The 21,736-nt window shown below is 35.4% G+C and overlaps 1 protein-coding gene across 2 annotated transcripts in view; it reads right to left on the minus strand.

Annotated features, from left to right (window-relative positions):
* Nucleotides 1-21,736, minus strand: part of LOC117239732 (ras-related protein Rab-37-like) — a 175,754-nt gene that overhangs the window by 101,964 nt on the left and 52,054 nt on the right. For both annotated transcript variants that reach the window (XM_033505545.1, XM_033505544.1), the window contains exon 4: nucleotides 573-683. In XM_033505545.1, coding sequence (XP_033361436.1) covers nucleotides 573-683 — 111 coding nt within the window. The remainder of the gene's footprint in view (nucleotides 1-572; nucleotides 684-21,736) is intronic.

The following is a 21,736-nucleotide window of genomic DNA, read 5'->3' on the forward strand; positions in this document are numbered from 1 at the left end:
ATAGAGCATTTTATCTCCATAATGCTCCATAATATCGTAATAATTACAAGACTCAGCTGGAAAATTATTTTTGATATCGTTTCGTAGACATTTCTTTAATAAAGCAATGCAACGAAGACGTGTGTTTTATTGACACTATTTTCCTAATATTTAGCGATCTCTTAAGGGGTTGAAAGAACGAAAGTCAATGATGCGGACAACTGACTTGTAAAATTTGTATCGATAATCCTATTCCAAATCTCAATTCTCAAAATTTCAAATCTCATTTTTGCTCATCGATCCTGTTCTAAATACTTTCAATTTTTCTCATTAATCCGATCCACATTAACGTACAATATCAAAGTTCCTTTTCAAACACAAACTTCCAATCTTCTCACAGAATGATATTCAAAGAGTAAAAAAATTAAATAAGTATTTTACAAAATTCCAACCTGATTTCTTGTTATATTCATCGAATCGGTTTTGTGCTCTTTGCACAAAATCTACATTCGGATTGCAAGTCGAATGCTTCCACGGCCACTGGCTTTCGTCTAAACAAACAAATAAATATTGAATATTGACGTGGCACGTACCGTGAAGCCGATGCCGACAGTTGCTGCGAAGTTTCCCGGTTGAAATCTTCCGGTATCGAACTGGACCAGCAGAGATGTCTTACCAACACCGCTATCGCCCAGGAGGATTGTCTGCGATCAAAAAAAGGAAGAGAAGTCGTAAGTCCTCGATCACTATCGCTTTCTTATCAAGCGCACGTCAATCAAACCAAAGTATCTCTTTATTGAACACCGTTTATGTGGACTTCACGATATCGTTCTTCGAATGAATATCCCGTGCAGAACCGTGACAGCTTCCGGGATCAATTTTAAAGTGGCCACTTTTATCTTGATCGAAGATTTATTTGCAGCAAAGTAGGATTTAAATTGACGATCGATGAGAATATAGATTTATTTTACTAATTGAAGGATTAAGAATCATAGTGTTATAAGTCCATTGTCATTCTTGCGTTACATTTTGCGTTTATTGTTCTAAAAAAGCTCATTATATTTCCTCAAATTATAAAAAAAAATTATACCGTAGCATGAAATAAATTTATTTAATTACAAAATTAAATGGATGCTACTTGGAATCTGGCGCATGATAAAAGTTACGATTTGCGATTAAATTGTGAAAATCTTGACTTAAACTACTACGATTGTCAGTTCCCCAATCGATAGTAATTCTTTTTTAATTTACTTCCCCTTTATTGCACAAAGTTGGATGTATTGTTACAACATAATTTATCCGTAACTTTGGCAAGTTGGAAAAAATTATAACAACTGCCCTAAATCTTTGAATTACAATAACTGTCCTGAAAAATAGATTAAAGAGCGCAAGTGATTTCAAGTAGGTATGTAGATTATATATAGACGAACAATTTTTTCCAGATATCCTGAAATCGTCCAATCAGTCACCAATCAATTTCCAATCATTTTCAAAACGAACCTATAACCTTCGAACTTCCTGTCGAAATCCTAGTTCCCCTCTGCCAATACCGCTTAAATTAGAGGCAACCCTGTAATTACAAGCGAGCAGGAGCATCCTTTACGATTTTTCTTGGCCCGGTGGTAGCTTCTCAAATTACGCGTAACGCATGGTTCGATTTCTCTCCCATGAACCGTGGCGCGCTGTGTGGTCCCATAAAGGCTGCGGTCGGCAGTCAACTTTGTTGCACTTTGACTGTGGCCGTTCCTCGATAGCAACACCTGTAGCCGACAATAGCCGTTTGACCTGCTGGATTATTACATTACGAGCCAGGATGGCACCTGCTTCGCCATCGGTACAAGTTCGGCCACGCGTATAATTTTATAGAAGAAAAGTAAAACTCAAACTACATCCGCCTATTTTTGTTTTCTGATTCTTTATTACGGACATGCGTATTTTTTATGGAACATTTAATGCAACAGATAGGTACCATTTTATATTCTGACAGTATTTCAAAATACTATGACGTATGGTGTTTAGAAACTATAAAAATACCATACATTATACAATTTTTTATTGACTAATTATTGACAATATTCTGATATTATTAGTATTATTGTTATTAATATTACTGTACTACATATTGGTATTATTATTAGTATATATGCTTATTATTAATTCCTTCAGTTATTTATTATCTTAGAAAACATTTGTTACATAGGGCCATGAAATATCTCTTTTTGTTTTACTTGTCTGAAAACAGTAAAAGTATTATAGAATAAAAGATTATTAATTAATTAATTGTAACCAAATGATATTAACGACGTTATTAATGTTAATAATATTAATATCATTGATATTAATGATACTAGCAAATAACTGTTTGCTTCTAATAACACTAATCATAGAATACTAATAATATTCAATATAGTAATTATTTCATAAAATAATAAATGCATAAATAAATATTAATACATGCTTATATAATAATAATAATAATAATAATAATAATAATAATAGCAATAATATTAGTAATATCAGTTAGTAATTATTTACTTCTAATGATACTAATCTTTCTAATATTATTATTATTATTATTATATTTATTTATAATAATATTTATTCAAGTATTTATTATTTCAAAAAATAATTATCACATTGAAACCTAAAATATCGCTATAAAATATTTTCATATTATTGCACAAAAAATTACACGCGCCACTAATGCCATCGCCTATAGAAATATATTCGCGTTTCCGTAAACGTGTATTCAAACACATACTCACGAAAGCACACTGCGTGAGTGTTGGTTTATGCAGTCGTAGGCATCAGAGTGCGAAAGGCACGGGTGCCATTATCGGTTGGTTAGAGGAGATGAATTACAACGACGCGACGACGAATTTTTCCTACGGGGTATCATAGGAATGTTCAAGTGGAATGTTTCAAGCGATGTTGATGTTCGATGTGGATGTTAAAACGAGTCGTTTCTAATTTTTGTAACAGTTGCAGTCAGATGTATTCGTTGTTTGAACATACTGACAAACGAAGAATGTGGTAAAATATTGTAAATTAGATGTTAATGGCTAATTTGTTTCTACGATTAATTTCGTTATTACGGCTTTACATTCCTTACGACTTTCTTGATAATAAATATCCCATTTCTCTCTGCCCGAGAGGAATTTCCCGATAAATACAAAATGCTTTTATAACAGTTGCCAGATAGAACATTTCTGATTAGTTAATGTACGTTAATAAACAATCTGTATTCGAAAAATCGAAACGCAAGTTGTATGGAAAAATACCTAACAGGAGAAAGATAATTTCTCACACATATATTTTATGAATTTTTGAACAATTGATCTATTTGCTCATTTTCAGAGAATTGATTATTTTGATTATTAAACGATATCAGATATCCTCGCGGAGCAGCTGACAAACTCGTCGCGTCTGAACATCCCGAACTCGTAAACAGGTGATCGATAAAAGATTGTACGCTTTGCTGTGATACGAAGGTAGTCATTTTGGAGAAAAATTTGAATAGATGTGCAGTTACACACAAACATGATTATTAAATATTCGTTCGAACAATATACGTACTGCTATGAAAATAAATAAATATCTTATAGTATATAATTTTCCATACATGTAATAATAAAATATAATACTCCGAGATGTAAGTGATACAATCTCGGTAACGATGTAATGAAAATTTCATTGAAATTTCAACAGAATTTTCAATAACTAGATTGTTCCTGACGTGATCGGTAATAGTTATTCCTTAAACAATTTATTATTTGAAACTTCAAAGATATAGATTAGATTATTATTTAGATATACGTGTACAATATGCAAATATATCACACGCAAATGGCTATAACGGCGAGGCCTGAATCGTACTTTGAATGTCAAGTATCATAACACGTGTCAATGTATCGAATAGGTTCGCGAATTGATGGAACACCTGGATAATTTCAGCTCGTAAAGAGATCGATGATTAGGTTCGAACAGGTTGCGTCGAAATTGAAAGGTAGTCATTTCGAGTGCTAGATGCGAAGATAAGAGTTCAGTTCGGGCATAGAAATGGCTATTCGGTTTATTATCTTGTTAAGAATATCCTCTTTCGGTTCAGAAACTCCATAAAATCGCAAGAGACATTAATTACGATGGAAAGTACCGAGAATCGTTAGGAGAACGTATAAAGTACAAAGGAAATGATATTTAGTTTAAATTCGTTCGATCGCTGTCTTATTTTATCTTCATTTGTCGATAATAGAGATATGCCGTTTATTACCTTGTCTATGAAAATATTTCACCGCATTAAGTATGCTTTTTATTACTGAAACTGGTATCAACGACTAAGATATCGAATTTGTTTAGAATAGTAAATAAGATTCGAATTAATTCATATTGAAATACGTGAAGCTTGTAATAACAAAGTTAGAATGGAAAGTAGCTATGTGAAGAGATATAAAGTGGCTCACGAAAGTGTACGAACATTCGCCATAAAAGATTTTTATGAATGTATTATATACGTTGTACGAAACATTTTGAAATTTCGTTAGCGTTACAGTGAGACACGACTATCGTAATTACGATAGTAATATTTGACAGCAATCGAAAAATGTATGTAGAAGTTACGTTTATTACAAACGTATATTTGATGAGCAGTTAGTATACAATGTGAATAGTAATGTTGAACTTAGAATTAGTGCTACAGAATTTGCACTCCGAATTTTATTTCAATTTCGTTAGCAGCAGCTCCCCGACGTTTTTTAGTGTTTTATTTGAAATTTACTTTAACCAAAAAATAAGGCAATTTAAATAAATAAAGGGGGAAACAAATTCAATTAAATACCAATTTTATTCACGCTATTGTTGTATTTTATAATTTCTAAGTGTATGATATATCTTGAAATCATTTCCAGGATGCAATCCTGCTTTTCTTTCGCACGTTTCACAAAAAAAAGTGGGTCTGAAAGAACGTCGAGTGGGACTCGACAAAGGAGCTCCTGAGAAAAATTGATGTCGAGTAATACACGATCGATCGTTCAGATATCTCGGTGATTTTTGCGAAATGTTCCAATAAATATCTTCTAACTTCCAAATACATTTTCAAATTCGTATCAAACTCGACCAATACACCCACGACAACCGTATCATGATTTTCATTACATCGATAATGAAATTTCAAAATGTTTCAAAATGAAATATAATATCTGGAAAACTCCCAGGGGTGGTCCTATAATATTTTCACTAGCCACCGTGTAACACGAAAGTTAGGAAGACAAAACGAAGAGAAATGCAGAGCAAGAGAAAACCAGGAAAGAAGAGGGAAAAATAAGCGGAGAATGTAAAACAGAGAGAAAGGAGGGAAGATAAGGAAACGAAAGGATCATAAACTAACAGGAGAATTCTCAACGAAAGCAGGCAAACGTGAAATGATGACCGTCGCGTCGTCCGGTCTTATCCGCGAAGCTCGTAAAAGTAACAGAATTAGTCAGTCAGACTTTTACTACCTCGTCATAAATTTGTGGCCATCGGTAGATGGGCCCGAAATTATTCGCGACGTTTCCTCGTCACTTTTTATTTCTCTCTCATTTTCTGTTCGTTCACGACACACCTGTGAACAGAGTCCACTGCGAACGGAACTCGACGTTTGACCCAGGCCACGGGCAAATTATTACATTACGACCAACCGCTTCCACCTGCATTACCCTTAGGGATATGCAGCTGGGACTCTTTGCTGAACATGTAATTTCTCCGCCTTACGAACCTTCGTATCGCCGCTGCTCTATCCATTCTTTTTCATTTCTGAAGGATTTTTATAATTCACTTAACACGGTCACTGCGTACAACGCGCACTCGAGTCGGCTGATAGTCCAGCCGCTCCAGTTCTTAACTGTTCTATGTTCATTGGTTTGCAAAATGACAAAACCGTGTTTAAAATTTGCGAAGTTTATCTTATCAAAGAATATCTGTTGCTTTTTAAGTAGAATTTTCATCGTGTTGTCATAAAGTTACCTTTATTTACAATATTATTACCAATCAGACATATGAGGATTGGTTAATTACATTTGTTTTTCTTTCCTTCTTTTCTTTTTGAAAAATGGAGAAAGAACATGGACATGTTATTTTAGAATATTCCTGGTGTCGACTTGGATGACATTTGAAATAAACGTCTTGAAATTGTGAAAATGTATTTCACGATATAAAGACAGGGTATCGTACGAAGATTTGCTCTCAGCTTATAGCACAGTACGAAATAAAAATCGGAGCTGGAGCGAACGTGTTAATCGAGTTCGTAGGGTCTCGGTTAAGAATCAACTGGTATTGTATGATCGTGTAACAAATTAATTGGTTTGTTTGATTTAATTCTTCTTTCCTCCGTTTTACGAAGCTCTAGTCCAGTCACGGATACTTCAGGTATTTTTGTTTGTTTCTTTAATTTCGAATTTACTTTGTGCGTTCAATGAATCAACCACTGAATGAACTAAATAAATCAATAGAATTTCAATTAAATCTCAATTATTACGTATCATGGACTCGTTGTATTCATTCATTTATTTAGTTTATTTGATATCGAAGTAGCTACTTCTTTTTCTTACCCAGCCCACATTGCACAACTCATTTGTTTCTCGATCGGTAGAACAAATGGAACAAATGGTAGTCGTTTCTTCCTGACGAGGAAAAAGCTGTCGATTAGATGGAATCGGACGTGAGAAGCTGTAAAAGCGAAACGAGAAGCTTTGTCGCAAAAGGTGGAATCGCTCTTTCGCGTAAAACAGGCCATCGGAAGTTTCGTTTCGTCGATCGACGTTGTCCTTTTTTCGTTCATGCTGTATTGGCTCTTTCGCATGATCGCTTTTAATTCACGCTGATAGAGCAGTCTTCGCCCGAAATTTCGAGCTAAACTCGAAATTCGAGATCGAAGAACAAGCGTCGAATTAACTTCGCTCTCTTCTAGTCGAATATAGTAGGACGATCAAAAAATTGCCAATTGTATAACGCAATTTGAAAGATGGAAACTTCTTAAGGAAATAACAAGCATTCGCGAGGGAATAAAAAGGAACATTTGCGAATAAAGAACATGGAAATTTTGAAGCGGAAGAAAATTCAATTTACGAAGAAACTATCACAGCACCTGAAAGCACGGTGGAACTTCATTTTAAACAATTCCGACAGTTTCCTATTTAAAATTAGAGTTACGATTATCCTTTTAAAATTCCAGAACGAGCAATCGACAGTATACTGAAGCAAAGAAAGCAATTATCAGGTACTCAAAATATAAACATTTCTGATGAGACAAATTCTGTAAGTTCAGAGACTGAACAGTCGTGGACACATATATTCTCTAACATTTTTACAAAGAAGAAGCAACACACTGAAATCGAAGATCAATTTTTCAAATAAACAAATATATTTATTGTTCAATTGATTGGTGATTTATTAAAATAGAATTTCGCGTATAAGATAACGCGGACGTAAGCAAAGGCTACAACAATCAAAGGAAGAACGACTTACTAATTATCTTTCTTCTTTTACAAAGTACCTTTTACAAAGAATTGGAGACACATAGTGGAATACAGAGTCGTGCTGATAATAATAACAAAATTAATTATCAAAATTACCATTTTTCAAAGGTACAAGTATGAAATTCTCTCGCTATTTTTTTTCAATTCGTTTGGAACTGGAGGGTAAGCTTTACTCGAGTTCTAGGTGAGCCCAGAGATATGGAAGAGAGAAAGGAAACGAAAGAAAGAAAGAAAGAGAGAGAGAGAGAGAGTAGAACGGCGAAGGATAAAGGCCGAGAAGGAAGGAGAGGAAGAGGAGGGAGGGCAGTGAATTAAGTTTCTCCGCCCCTGAGGCCGACACATTCGCCGACACTCGTCACGACCACCCCCTGGGGGTCCTGCGAATCTTTCAATGGAAATTCTGCATGAAGGGGACGCCGCGCCGCCTCGAGGCTCGCCGCGGCGCCGATACCAACAACACGTTACAAATTTCCTTTCTGATTTCTCTGATTTGTAAAAGGAAGCTCTTCCCTTTGACGAAAAAATCTCAAAAACGATCTCGTATGGTGCATTTCACCTCCTATTCAGTTTATTATCCGAATCATCGTCTTTGTGTGCCACGTTTTGCTTGGCTCAATGATGGAATTTCTATAAAATAGCTTTCTATAGCAAAAACGTAGGATACAAGAAATTGTAAGAATGCAACCCTCTCAGAATATTTAGAATATTTAGTACATGGCATGCGCTATGAGTACGGTTAAACATTCGAAAGGTTGACTGGCATTTCCTTGTATTTATAGAAAGACAAATTCATAGAGAAATTTAACGGGAACTTAAGGGAAATCCAGTGGCTAGAAAAAGTTGCTGCCTTGTATCTATTAGATTGTCCCGAAAGTGTCTTTCTTTCGCAAACGTGTTTTTTACAACAGTGAACCTTCATACAAAGGTGAAAGCAAGTCTGTGAAATGTCGCGGTGTTTATCTCAACAGAACAAAATGGATCGCACGTAATTCGACAAAATAATATAAATCAAAGAACCTTGCACGTCTATTATTTCCTCATAAAACGAAAGAACCTTTTCGGACAACCTAATATTATAACGTTTACATATATTGATTAATTAGGATCAGGTATATCGAATTTCGTATTGTACAGTAGCACCTTTCATATCTGTAAATATTTCTGCTTAAATACATTTCGTGGTGACGATATAACTAAAGCAAAAGATTCCACTTGCTATTGAAAGTTTCTATGAAAATCGGTAAAATAAATCTCGCAGGACATCGGAGGAAATCGCGATAAAATTCGAAGCTTCTACGCTACTAAGAGACCATTTGGACCTCAACGAGGACGCAAAAGTGTACCAAGCAAAACATACGACAGTATGTGGAATACAAACTGGAGAAAAACGCTGCGAAAGTCTGGGGAAGTCTGAACTTTGTGGCGGTTGTCGAAGTCGAAAGTCGTAAAATTTATGGTTGGCCGAAGACGCGGTGCAAAAGGAAAGCGAGCGCCACGTTCGACGTGACAATGCCGGACGTGCACTTATACGGGCTGCATTGTAATTTGCATTGCGCGCTCGCGCACGAAAACGCAAGAGATATCGCGTTACATGCGCCACTCTGTGAGACGGTGCAGGCGCACGTACGCGTCGAATTCGGAACATGTGCAAATGTGCAAGCTGGAACGAAGAGAAGGTCCGCCGGGGAAGGTTGTCGCGTTGTTCAGTCACTTTCCTTCGAATACACAGCGTTGAATTTAAATGAATAACTTGTTAAGTGTTTTAAACGAATAACTCATTGTGCAAATATATATTTGGTTATTTGAATTTTCATCATTTCAATACTTTGCTATCGAAACATTCCAACGTTTGAATTTTTTCTTTTTCACCCGATCTAACAAATTTCAAATATTTTAATTGTTTTTTTAAATACTTTGTTATCATTCGCATACTATGCTAATTCCAATCTTCTGTCCGAGTGCCATTGTGCAAATACTTCATCATCAGAATCCTTTGATATTTGTACTTTCTGATCGCGATATTTTTATTCAAATATCTGACGTTTAAATAAGAACATTTTATTATTGCATTATTTCTTATCCGAATTTCTATTCGAATATTCTCTGCTTAGTTTGAACTGTAATCATCGATATTAATAACACTTCACTATCGCGTAATAATACTTCACAATACTTTCTGCTACTTAATTGCAACCTTATTAAAATGTTCTATTATGCGATAGGATGTTATTTAATAAAAATATATACAAACTGCTAATGAGAAATCATAAAGTACTGATTCATCGATTCTCAATTTCATCTGCTTACTAATTCCACGAATCTACGCAACCTACGCAATTTTATTTATACATGCACGAACTACGAATTACAGATTCTACAGAGCACTGATTGATAAATTCTAAATCTGATCTACTCGCTAATCTCTAGAAATCTACACAACCTGCACAATGTTCTAAAAGCATACATAAATTATCAATCATAAATGCTGCAACGTACTAGTTCATAAATTCTCACTCTAATTTACTTACTAATTCCACGAATCTACACAACCTGCATAATTTGCAGAAAGTACGTATACATATTCAAACTACGAAACACAGATTGTACAATGTATTGATTAATAAATTCCGAATCTGATCTACCCACTGATCTACAAATCTACACAACCTGCACAATATTATCTACTAGAGGTATACATAAATTACGAATCATAAATCTTACAACCTACCGATTCATAAATTCTCCATCTAATCTACTTGCTAATCTACGAATCCACACAGGCTTTTAAATTTCCACATACATCGCGAGCCCATCTCTCATACTTATCCAAACGTTGTCGATACGCGGTCACGTACGATCGTTTCTCCGAAGGAACTATTGGAAAGACATAAAGATACGTATAGCATACTCGACGGAAGAGACAGAAGAAAGTTGCGGCTCGTTTCATTCGAACGAGAGTAAATTTATTACGGACGATCCGGTGCAACGTGCCGCTGGCAGACGTTTATTCGATGCCTGGAAAGATAAATAGTCCGGGATAAAGCGAGCCACGGGCGTTGCAAAATTTTCAAGATACGCAAGCGACAAGTTTCACTGTTCATTAGGCGAGGATTATTACGCTACGCGTCGATGTTACGGGAATATTCGCCAGCATCGTGAAAAAGCTTGTCAATCGCGTATTTTGTCGGCTACGTTTACGTTTGCAACAGTGGGAACGCTCGATAATTTAATATATAGAATTTTGCATGTTATTTATCTAAACATCTCTTTGTTAAATATTAGGTGTATTAATATGCATACGCAGGTGAGCATATAGAAACCGTAGACTTTCGGAAGATAAAATTAAAGAAGGTAGCTACCATTGGTTGTTCGATGGTTTCGTTCAAATTAATCGTTTTTCGAATAATATACAATTGCATCATTAATATAGAAATATATCGATTGTTCCAATATTTGGAAATTTTGTTAACAAGTAACCATCGAATAATTGAAAGAACGTAAAAGCATAGTTCGTGTAAAATTGAATGTGTAAATGATGACAGAGGAAAATAATTTTCCGTAAAATACGTACGAGCTTATTGCTCAACACGACGTTAGATTAATGCGCGTGAAATGTTGAATTTTGAATAACAAATGTAGATGTTGAAACATACAAGTTTCCTAGGAAAATAAACAGACAAACCCAGAAAAATTTCCTACAAATCTTCAACAATCCAAATTCCTTTATACATTTTCAAGGATTAAGACAAATATTTCTGCATGTCCTGTACAATGCTTCTTTTCTTGTCGACATCCAATGGCGCGGCAAGGCCGTGTGCATTCGTATGCTAATCATCTTGAAATGGAACAGAAAGAGGAAAGGAGAAGAGAGAGGCAGAGAGGAAGACTTTGAACGATACCAGCGACCACCGACCGATAAACGCGAACGAGGATAACGAGATTCTGCAAAAATGTGTCCGCTGCGCTAAATATAGCCGGTTAATTGGCACTAATTGCGAACATGGCCGTGTGCCACGACTCCGAGCGTGTTGTGATCAAATTTGGAAGCGGAGAATGTCGGTTCCGACGTTTTAATAGGTGGAGGGTGCGGTTGCTGTGTAAAAAATGGCGCCCCACGTGCCGTTTCTAGGTTTTGTTCTCGGCAGGCTGATTTTACCAGAATGTTTCAAGAAATTAGTTTTGTTAGTTCGTTTAAGATACGTACTAATTTAGCAGTAATGTGAGTATTTTTTTTTTCTTTAAAAAGAGTGAATATTATTTATAATAAGGTAATTTCGTTGTTTCACATCTGAGTAATAATATATACGTAAAGGAAGTGTTTTTTTTTAAATCTCATTGTATAAATTAGAAAAAATTGTCGAAAGGGAAATACAAATTTTGGCAGACAAACGAAACACCGTTGTACAACAAGGAAATTAGTTGATTTAAATATTTCAGCTAAATAACAAACAGCCGGAATACTATTAAATAACGTAAGATCAGAGAAATTGTTCAATTAGCCAATATTCTTTTATTTCTCTTTGTTTCTCTCGTCATTTGAATATAAAACATTATAACAGGATATAAAAAATGGAAGTGAATGTTGAAAATATGATTCCAAAGTTCTTGCATATTTCACTCGAACAAAAGGTATAATCGTACAATCGTCCATTGTGTGAAATTTGAACGCGGGAATAACAAGCTTTAATTAGGAATTTCATAATACGCACATGTGCAGCGTTGCATTTTGCTTTAATGGCATAATCGTAATTCCATTACCAGTTGCGAAAAATGAATACGAGAAGGTTTAACGTTACATTCTGTCTACTGGCTTCCAAATTTCCTCGAAATTAGACACCAGGGATGTTATTAATTTAATAATAAGGTTCATGCGGTAGGAACAAACGCGATTTGAGAGTTAGTTAATTGAATATGCGTCGGGCTTGGTATCGGGGCTAAACAAAATGGCAGAGAATCTGGAATACGCGGCATGTGGAACTTTCATTGCCTGATATCATTACCAACTTTTATCATTATATCCTCTGCTTCATAAATGTAGCCTTTCAAAAGTTGATTACGTACACAGAAATTCTATTTTACGAATTGTAAAGGAAACTATTATTATTTATAATCTGATGCTTAATGTCACGTTGTTTACAGTCTGTAATTTGTATCGTTTCTATTTACGAATAGTTCCATACTTACTAATCCCTTACATGATTATGCGTACTGTATTATTATGCATAACCTAACATTAAACATGCTGTAATATACATTTCATAGTATGTATTTATAATCCATAAATTCTATCAGTGGCATTTTTTGCCTGGCCTTCGATACACCCCCAGTACACGCTACTTACAATCTACTTATAACTATGATTTAGACTCTTTAAATTACTCGTTATTTAACACCTTAATACTATTTGTACCAATCAACGCATCCCATACTATGTGCAACATAAAATTCCTTCATTTCTTTCTCTAATACAGTAAAATCCATATCCATTTCCAATCGTTTCATGCAACGTATATGTGAAAGTAATAATATATAACGTTTTATTAAATACGAAATTTATATATAACAGAATAATTATTTTATATGTAACGTAATAACTTGAAGTATTAACGAAAACCGTTCTATTCTCTTTTACATCTCAGACAGAAAAGATTTTGTTTTATTGCACATTCATTCATTCAACATTTACGCGATGCGCTCGTCTCATGACGTTTACCTTTTGTCTTCCTCTCTTTCGTTCCTCGCTCGTACGAACAAATGTACACACGTCTATTTTCTAACAGTATAATCTAAAGTTGCTTTACATCGGTCCACGTTCTAGTAGATCCTAATTTAAAGCTCGGTAAAGAAAAAAGCGCAAGCGAATATCGCGTGCTGGCGAACGGCAAAAAGCCGGAAAGGAGAGCGTCGGCCAGATCGAACGCTCGCAGAATATATTAGCGAAAAACTCAATTACGAGCGAACAATAAGAAGGATTCCGCCTCTGCAACCCCCTTTTTGCGGTGGCCGATAGTCGAACGAAATTATTACTCGACCGCCGCGTTTCTTCGCCCATTACCGGGGCAAACTAACTTCGTAACCGTTCGGAATTGCAAATCCCAGCCGACAGCCTCTTTATGTATTATGGATCCGAGGACGTCGGATGGCCAGCGCCCGATTCGCGAATGAAATCTAATTGATTCACCCTGGTAACACAAAAATCTCGCTGGTTACTTTGACGAAGAGCTATAGTCACCCACACAATCGCGATAAATTGCACGATCCTGTAATACGTGCACTACCGTGCGCAAGTATTTGGGCGCTTGGTGCAATTTAATTAACAGATCGATATTTTTATTATATTTTATTATATTTATTATATTTATCACTTAGTTGCCAATCTAATATTTTCAACATTAAGACAGAGCAAGGATTCTCTATCGTTGATTCTTTGCTTCTAGCCATAAGTGGGATCAAAACGTTAGGCTAAATTGGAAGTGAAACAGGAAAGTGTCTGCATCAGTCGAGTTTCATACGTATCTTTGATAAATAGCTGACATTTCATAAACTCTATAGAAACTTTCAGAATGTGGTTAAAAACATGTTCTAAGCATTCTACGATTTATCTTAAGTGTCTCTATAATTTCTCTATATTTCAAAGCTACCTTCGACAATTGCCTTTTCATTCATGTTAATTAACGTCGACTATTATTTTTATCGATATCTACTAATTATATGTTGTTAGCTGAGATAAGACCAGACGCATAAATTAATACGCACTTAATATGTACGATAGCTAACAAAAATATTCTAACGATTCTAAAAGATTTCTATCTACGTATATATTATACAAAACACCTTGAAATTTCATTAGCAGTGGAACGAGATACAAGAATCGTGGTTATATTGGTCGAATTTGAAACGAATCTGAAAATGTATGTAGAAGTTACAAAATATTTACTGAAAGTATACACTTGGCAAAGCTCACCGAAATATTTTTTTTTTATTATTTAATTTGTACTTTACGATTTGTCCAGCTGGACATTCCGTCAATTTTTCTAGTTCACCGAAATATTTTTTTTTTATTATTTAATTTGTACTGTACAATTTGTCCAACTGGACATTCGGTTAATTTTTTTAGCTCACCGAAATGTTTTTTTTTTATTATTTAATTTGTACTTTACAATTTGTCCAGCTGGACATTCGGTCAATTTTTCTAGCTCACCGAAATATTTTTTTTTTATTATTTAATTTGTACTTTACAATTTGTCCAATTGGACATTTGGTAAATTTTCCTAGTTCACCGAAATATTTTTTTTTATTATTTAATTTGTACTTTACAATTTGTCCAACTGAACATTCGGTAAATTTTGCTAGTTCACCGAAATATTTTTTTTTATTATTTAATTTGTACTTTACAATTTGTCCAACTGGACATTCGGTAAATTTTTCTAGCTCACCGAAATATTGTTTTTTTATTATTTAATTTCTAGCTCACCGAGATATTTTTTTTATTATTTAATTTGTACTTTACAATTTGTCCAACTGGACATTCGGTCAATTTTTCTAGTTCACCGAAATATTTGAACACTCAGTTGTACACTACGTTAATAAATCACGAAATGTAACAACCATCTGTAGCATTCTAGTTCTACCTTCAAAACGTCTGGTAACTTGTACATACGCTTTCAAATTGGTATAAAATTTTGCTATTACAATCACGATAATCGTGTCGCATTACAGTCCTAACGAACTTTCAACAAGTTTCCTATGTTTTCTAAAAGTGGTCGAATACTTTCGTGAACCGCTACATCTACAATTTCCATTATACATAATCTGAAAAAACATTCCTTCGAAGCGACGATAATGTCCCTAAAAATGGCAAACGTCCCTGCGGTTACTTAGCCCTTCTTGTAGCCACGTTTCACCTGTCATTGCCCGATCGAAAAGGTTGATTCTCCTTTTATCGTGAATCCGAGCAACCGGCTGCTTCCAGACGAACCCCGACGATTCAAGCCGCGTTTTTCGCGTCCGCGATCCATTGGTATTCCATCCACCGCCTCCCCGAACTGGGAATTGTAAATTGATAAACGCTCTTCGATAAAGAACTGACCAGAGTCTAACCTATCTGTCATAAGGTGTACAAACCTTTTTCCGCTGAAATTCCTCGATGGTTTTTCGCGTTGATAGAAGTGAAGAAATATTTCAATGGATGTCGTACGTACTTTTGATTCTACGTACGCAAAAATGGTATAACGTAGGTCTGGCATAGTGTTAGATTGATCGAGAAGTTCATAGTGCTTTTATTGAAAATTTCTATGAAGTAACAAAACGTTGGAACAAATGTTTCTCTTAATTGGATATTAAAATGAGTCTACAAAAAGCATCGAAAATCCGATAATAAAAGCAGATTGCAGTTTTTAGCGAGACAACGTTGAAGCTCGTAATATCCAAGAAATTTGTAGCTCGGATGTTCGTTTCTATTTGTCTCATTCATCGAGTACGATATCATCTCGCTGTTCTTTATCGCGGTCTTTACGAGACTTATTCGAAAGATGTAGGCAAGAAATAAAATAATTTAGAGGTCCGTGAAAGTTATTCGAAGGAATCCACTAGCGAAATAGAGGAACAATTTCTCAAGAGAAGATTTGTGAAATTATACACATCGAAAAGTTTAATTCTAGTGACATCTTTCTTAACTATCGCCACGAATTTTTCGAACAACCCAGTAGTTCTTGGTATATTTTACGTTGAAGATTTTATGTCCAGTGTTTTTCGCAGTTGTTTTACATCTCGTATAGCATAGAAATACGATATGTACGTATTTGGCAGCCACAGTGCGAAACGTCAGAACCTACGTGCATCATGGCAGAAAATTCAAAATCGGCCATTTTCATGAATTGACAAATTGACCGTGCAAAGACCAGCAAACGTATCGACTCAAAATTTGGTAGCTGAGGAAATGACTAATAGTATTTATCATAGAGCTTCGATATTATGTGACAATTTTAACCAAGAAGGTAGATTTCTTTATACCTTTTACTAATTTGCAACCTTTCAATTAAACATTTCTCATTTCACAAAGTAATTTTGCTACAATTTTCTATGCGAACCTTTTCACGTACGTCGAGTAGTTTTTAAAATATAAAGCGATACATAAGAAAAACTCGCGAGTCTTTCGTCTAATCGCAATTCTTACGAAGCACAGGAGGAAAATTGTTTCAAAATCGGCTATTTTCTGCTGAATATAAATAACAATTATGAAAGAAAAGCATCAGTATTCGTGCAACAATATATATTTTTATTTTTCGCAGCTGGCCCAGTAGGTCAAATCAGCTGAAAATTCCAAATTATACGGATAGATCTAACAGAAAACTGCTTCTCGAGCCACTGAATCCATCTAGAATTCTAAAGCTACGAAATCGAAAAGAAAAAGAGTATTACACGAGAATAAGACAAGAAACGCTAACGTGCCCAACGGAATGAAAATAATGTTTAAAAGGAAGAAAAAATAAAAAATAATCAGATTGAAGATACGAGTAATCCTGCGGTTTCCTTGGAGCGTACACTCGCTCGCTGTTCTCTCCTGTCCTCTCGTACATTCGTCGGCTTGTTCTCGTCTTCCTTCATTACCACGAGGCCGCTAACTCAATTTGTATGCAACTGCGCGAGCCCGCCAAATGCACAGCCGCTTAAGGTCAGCGCAGTTCCTAGCCGAGTTCCAGGCTGGTGCACGCGGAAAAAATCCGCTCGATCTCCAGCTTCTTTTTCCTTTTCTTTTTTCCTCCTTCCCATCTCCGGCTGGCGGGTTTTCTCCCGATGTTGGCAAATAACGAACGAGTCGAGGCACTTTGTCGCTTTATCGTTTCGTGACGATCGCAGGTAAAGCGATTTTTTAGTTCAAGCAACGTTACCTCTGTTTCTGACGGTATTGGCGTTTGAAATTGGTTGTTTGTTTTAACGTGAGATTAGGTGAATTTATGGTTATATGGTTGATACAAATTCATGGTGATAGCAAGTGAAGCGATTGCCTGTTTAAGAAACATCGTGTTTGCTTCTGATTATCGTATTGGCCTTTGAAATTGGTAACTTTGATTCAGCATGAGATCAGGCGAAGATACGAAGAAACGTGATCAGGATTGGTCGATTCAGATTCGTGGGCGTAGGAGCTTGGTTTTTAACGATTGTATCAACAATGATTTAGTTCGATTTAGAGAATAAATAAGATTGATGATTTCAGGTTTCAGATTTCCAGTTTAAGAGAACTTGAATTTCAAATTGGATACTTTGATTTAGAATGGTTTTTGGTTGATGTGTATCATAGGATAGATCAATATTATTAGTGAACTGTATCAGCCATTTGATTCTATTACAGGAAAAGTAAGAAGATTACAGAGGATCATAGACGAAATTTAGATAATATTAATTTAAAAAAGAAAGAAAATATTCTATAGTTATGTCAGACATACTGAGATATAGAATTCTATATCTAAATTTCCATTAGCTCCCAGCATTTTGAAAATTAGTATGATACAATATGCGTCAATAATGACACGATCGACATACAAATGATATATCAAGGAAAAATTAAATCGGATAATTAAGTTAAATTCCAGAGAAGAAAAATTAGATTACGAAAACAAGGACAATTAGAACGAGCGTGAAACAATTTGTATCATCCAAACACAAATTTCGAAACGAAACCATCTCTCCTGCAATATCCTGTTCGAGATAAATCCATTAAGTATACAAATTAGATACTCGTCAAGTTCAGAATTAATATTTGCTAATACCGAAGATCAACAAACTTGCTGCAAGTTCTGGCCGTGGCCGTTTGAAATTCAGTCTTCGATATACAGAGACGCGATCGATGCGTACGATACAACCGGAAACACGTAATTTCCCCATGAATGATCAAAATCAGCCGGATTCGACGTTAATGCCACGACGACGCAACGTATCGAGCAACGACTTAATCATATTCCAGTAGTAGCGCCGTCCGGCTCAAACACTCGACCATAGCCAATTGTGCTCTTAATCCACCCACACAGTCTAGTCACCTCTCCACTGCGTCGAGTGCTGTGAATCAGCCTATTGATCGAACCTGGAGAACCACGAACACTTGGAATAACATATACACTTGATCGAAGATCATTCGTTGGTCCATGCTGTTTGCTCTTTAATTTCATGTTCCTCTTAATGGTTTATAGGCCTGAATTAGGTTAATCGTCTATAGCCTTCTATGGCGGTCACTTCAGGCGATTAACGAGGATCTCTTACCTATCTGATTGCGCGAGAAGAAAAAATAATTATCTTTTAATTCTCTGTGGAAAATATACTTACGTATGGAATATTATTTATTTTGAAAATGATTTACAGCCATAAATATATATAATTTTAGTTAAATTCGTCTAAAAGAAATTTATATAATGAAATTACATATTGATGAATTAGTAGAAACATTGCCAGACTTGACATAATTATTTTATGTTCTTCAATTGACTAATATGACAATCGTTAATTTTCTCGAAACAATAAAAATTGAACTTGCGCCACTTTCAAAATAAATGGTCCATGCATGCCTATCGAGCGTTGAACTTGGTCATTCGCGAAAAGAATCTCGTATACCCAGGAATATCTTTATTCAAAAAATGTTTCTCGTATCTTTTAGAATTATACTTGAATTATGCTTGATTTATATTGTACTGTGCTTACGGATACTTATTGCACAAATGGATATTGTAATTACAAGATGGGTTCGATATCATAAGAAAAACTAAATCACGTTCGAAAATTTCATTACGCGCGTATCTCACTAAAGTTGCAGTTGTTCTACGTTTGAGATTAGTAAATTTCAGATAAGTTTCAGATTTAAGAGGCTCAAGAAGTTATGAGCATTAGACAATTGCACATCAGAAAGTCCATCGATTAGTAGAAGCAATGAATTCGTTTGACACTGTCATAGACTGCGAATTTTGATACATTTAAATATGAAAATGCAAAAATGTACAGAATGCACGTAATACACAGAATATATAGAAAATACCCAAAGCTGCATAGTATTTAATAGATAAAGCAATTTTCTACCTGGGCTCCATCTTTTTCATTGTCAGCTTCATCGAAGTATTTACGAATTTGCATAAATATCCACAGTCCAGTCATGACGATGACGAACCACAAAGTATCCGAAAGATACTCGATAGTAAATTGAACAAAAGGAACGTGGTTTCTCGAATCGATTGTAAAGTGCACGAGCCTCCCTTCTTGCCGAAAGATTTGCAACAGTACAGCCGGTTGCAGCGCACCCAGCTCTTCAATTATCCCTTATAGGAGTGAATACTCGCTGGAAGAAAATGCGAGGCAAGAACCGGCTCGGGACCGTGGACCCCCTACCGGTTTTACTTCGCCCTGCCGATCACTGGAGCAGTTCTGGCTCCTTCCCTCGAATCAGACCCCGAGGATTCCCTCGTTAATTGCCGTGACATCCTGAAAACGCTTCGCGAATCATGCACCTCCAACGATGTTCTTTCCTTTGTTATCATAGTGGAGACCTTTTCACAATTTTTGGCGCAGCGATTGTTTGATGAAGATTTGATATTTATTAGATACTTTATATATTTATTACGTAATTTAGAGCATTATGAAGATATTCATTAGATGTTTTGGATATTTATGCTAATTATTCTTCAGACGTTATTTGGTATATTTTTCCGAAGAATTTAAAAATCTGTAGAATTTACACTGTATGAATATGATTAAATACTTTACATCGTATCAGGTCGATAAATAATGTTTAATTAATATAAACATAATGTTGACGGTACGTTGAATGTAAATAAAAAAATTGATTAGGAAATATATGGACGACAGAGATACAGGAAATTATCGTTAATTATCGCTACCAGCAAAGATTCGTGAATAGTATTACTCGAGCGAATAATATAATTAGACTAATTAGTAAAAATATAACACGTTCTTGCGCTTTTTGTAGCTGAACTGGTATGCACAAAATGAGACAAAAAGTCAAGATGGTGAGAGAAAATTGAAGGTAATGTTAGAAATTACAAATAATCCTTTTCGTAATATCAATATATCTATCCGAATCTAATCTAATAATATCTTCTCCGAATATATTATTTGATGCAATTTAATCATAGTATACACATACAGGCACCCTCTGCCTGTAAAATATGTCATAGGAGGAATAGATTCTATTGATATTTCTAGCGATAAATCTGAACAAAAATAACCAAACGACAGATGTATTTATTTAGCTCTTTCATAATATGATCTGTTTCCCAATAATTCGTATTCCATAATTAATTAAATTTACATTATTTACGCTACGTACGGATAAATATAACGAAATAGAAAACATAAAAGGATAATAGGTGATTTTCGTATAAAATCTATTTCCCTACTTTATCGTGGAACGTTGCGATCTATTCGAGTTTTATACACGAGTTACTATAATAGGATCTTTCAAAACTACTTGAATCTTACTTTGCATTCCCTCGTAATATTATATAGATGATGTTATATACCCCATAATATTATATACATATTGGAGAAATAGCTGAGTCGAATCCTATCGTTATACATTTACCTCTTATCATAATCACATACACTGCCGATCGCAAGTATTGGCACACTTATTCGAAAATTCGAACAAATGTTACTTCATTTAATAGGTACGTTACATCATGAAACATATTTAATGCGAATGGAACAACACATCTGTAGTAAAATAACTGGAAAATGGAAGCGATAAAAGGCATGCAATTTGTACTATATATCAGCTGATACCCTGATAACTATAGCCGATAGCGTATATCCGAATTTGCTATACTAAGAACATACTAAATTCTATTCATATACCATTACTACGAATCGACGAAACCATGCAGATACTCATTCGCGATACTACGCGTCCATCGACCGGGCTTCAGAAATAGATTCTAAAATTCAATCGACGCCGTAGGAACGGCCGCGTAAAACTGTAGATCGGCCCTGCTATCGATACGAGGTTGCAGAGAACCGCGGTCGATCCCGAGCCCGATAAACGCGGGTTTCGTTCGAAACGTGAAACCAGTTCGACGCGAAAGCGTGCAAGAATCGGCCGTGCACGAGCCAGCCCTGACTAACGATCTCCACCGCGGAACGATATCTCGCGACTCACAAGAAAACGAGATCTCCTTCGAGAGACGCGGCATCGGGGCAGTAACCGTTCCGCACCGTCTGATCGTAAAACGCCGGACACATTGTAATCG

The sequence above is a fragment of the Bombus vosnesenskii genome, unplaced genomic scaffold (assembly GCF_011952255.1).
Source record: "Bombus vosnesenskii isolate JDL3184/JDL3185 unplaced genomic scaffold, Bvos_JDL3184-5_v1.1 scf7180000014105, whole genome shotgun sequence".
NCBI classification, from domain to species: Eukaryota; Metazoa; Arthropoda; class Insecta; order Hymenoptera; family Apidae; genus Bombus; species Bombus vosnesenskii.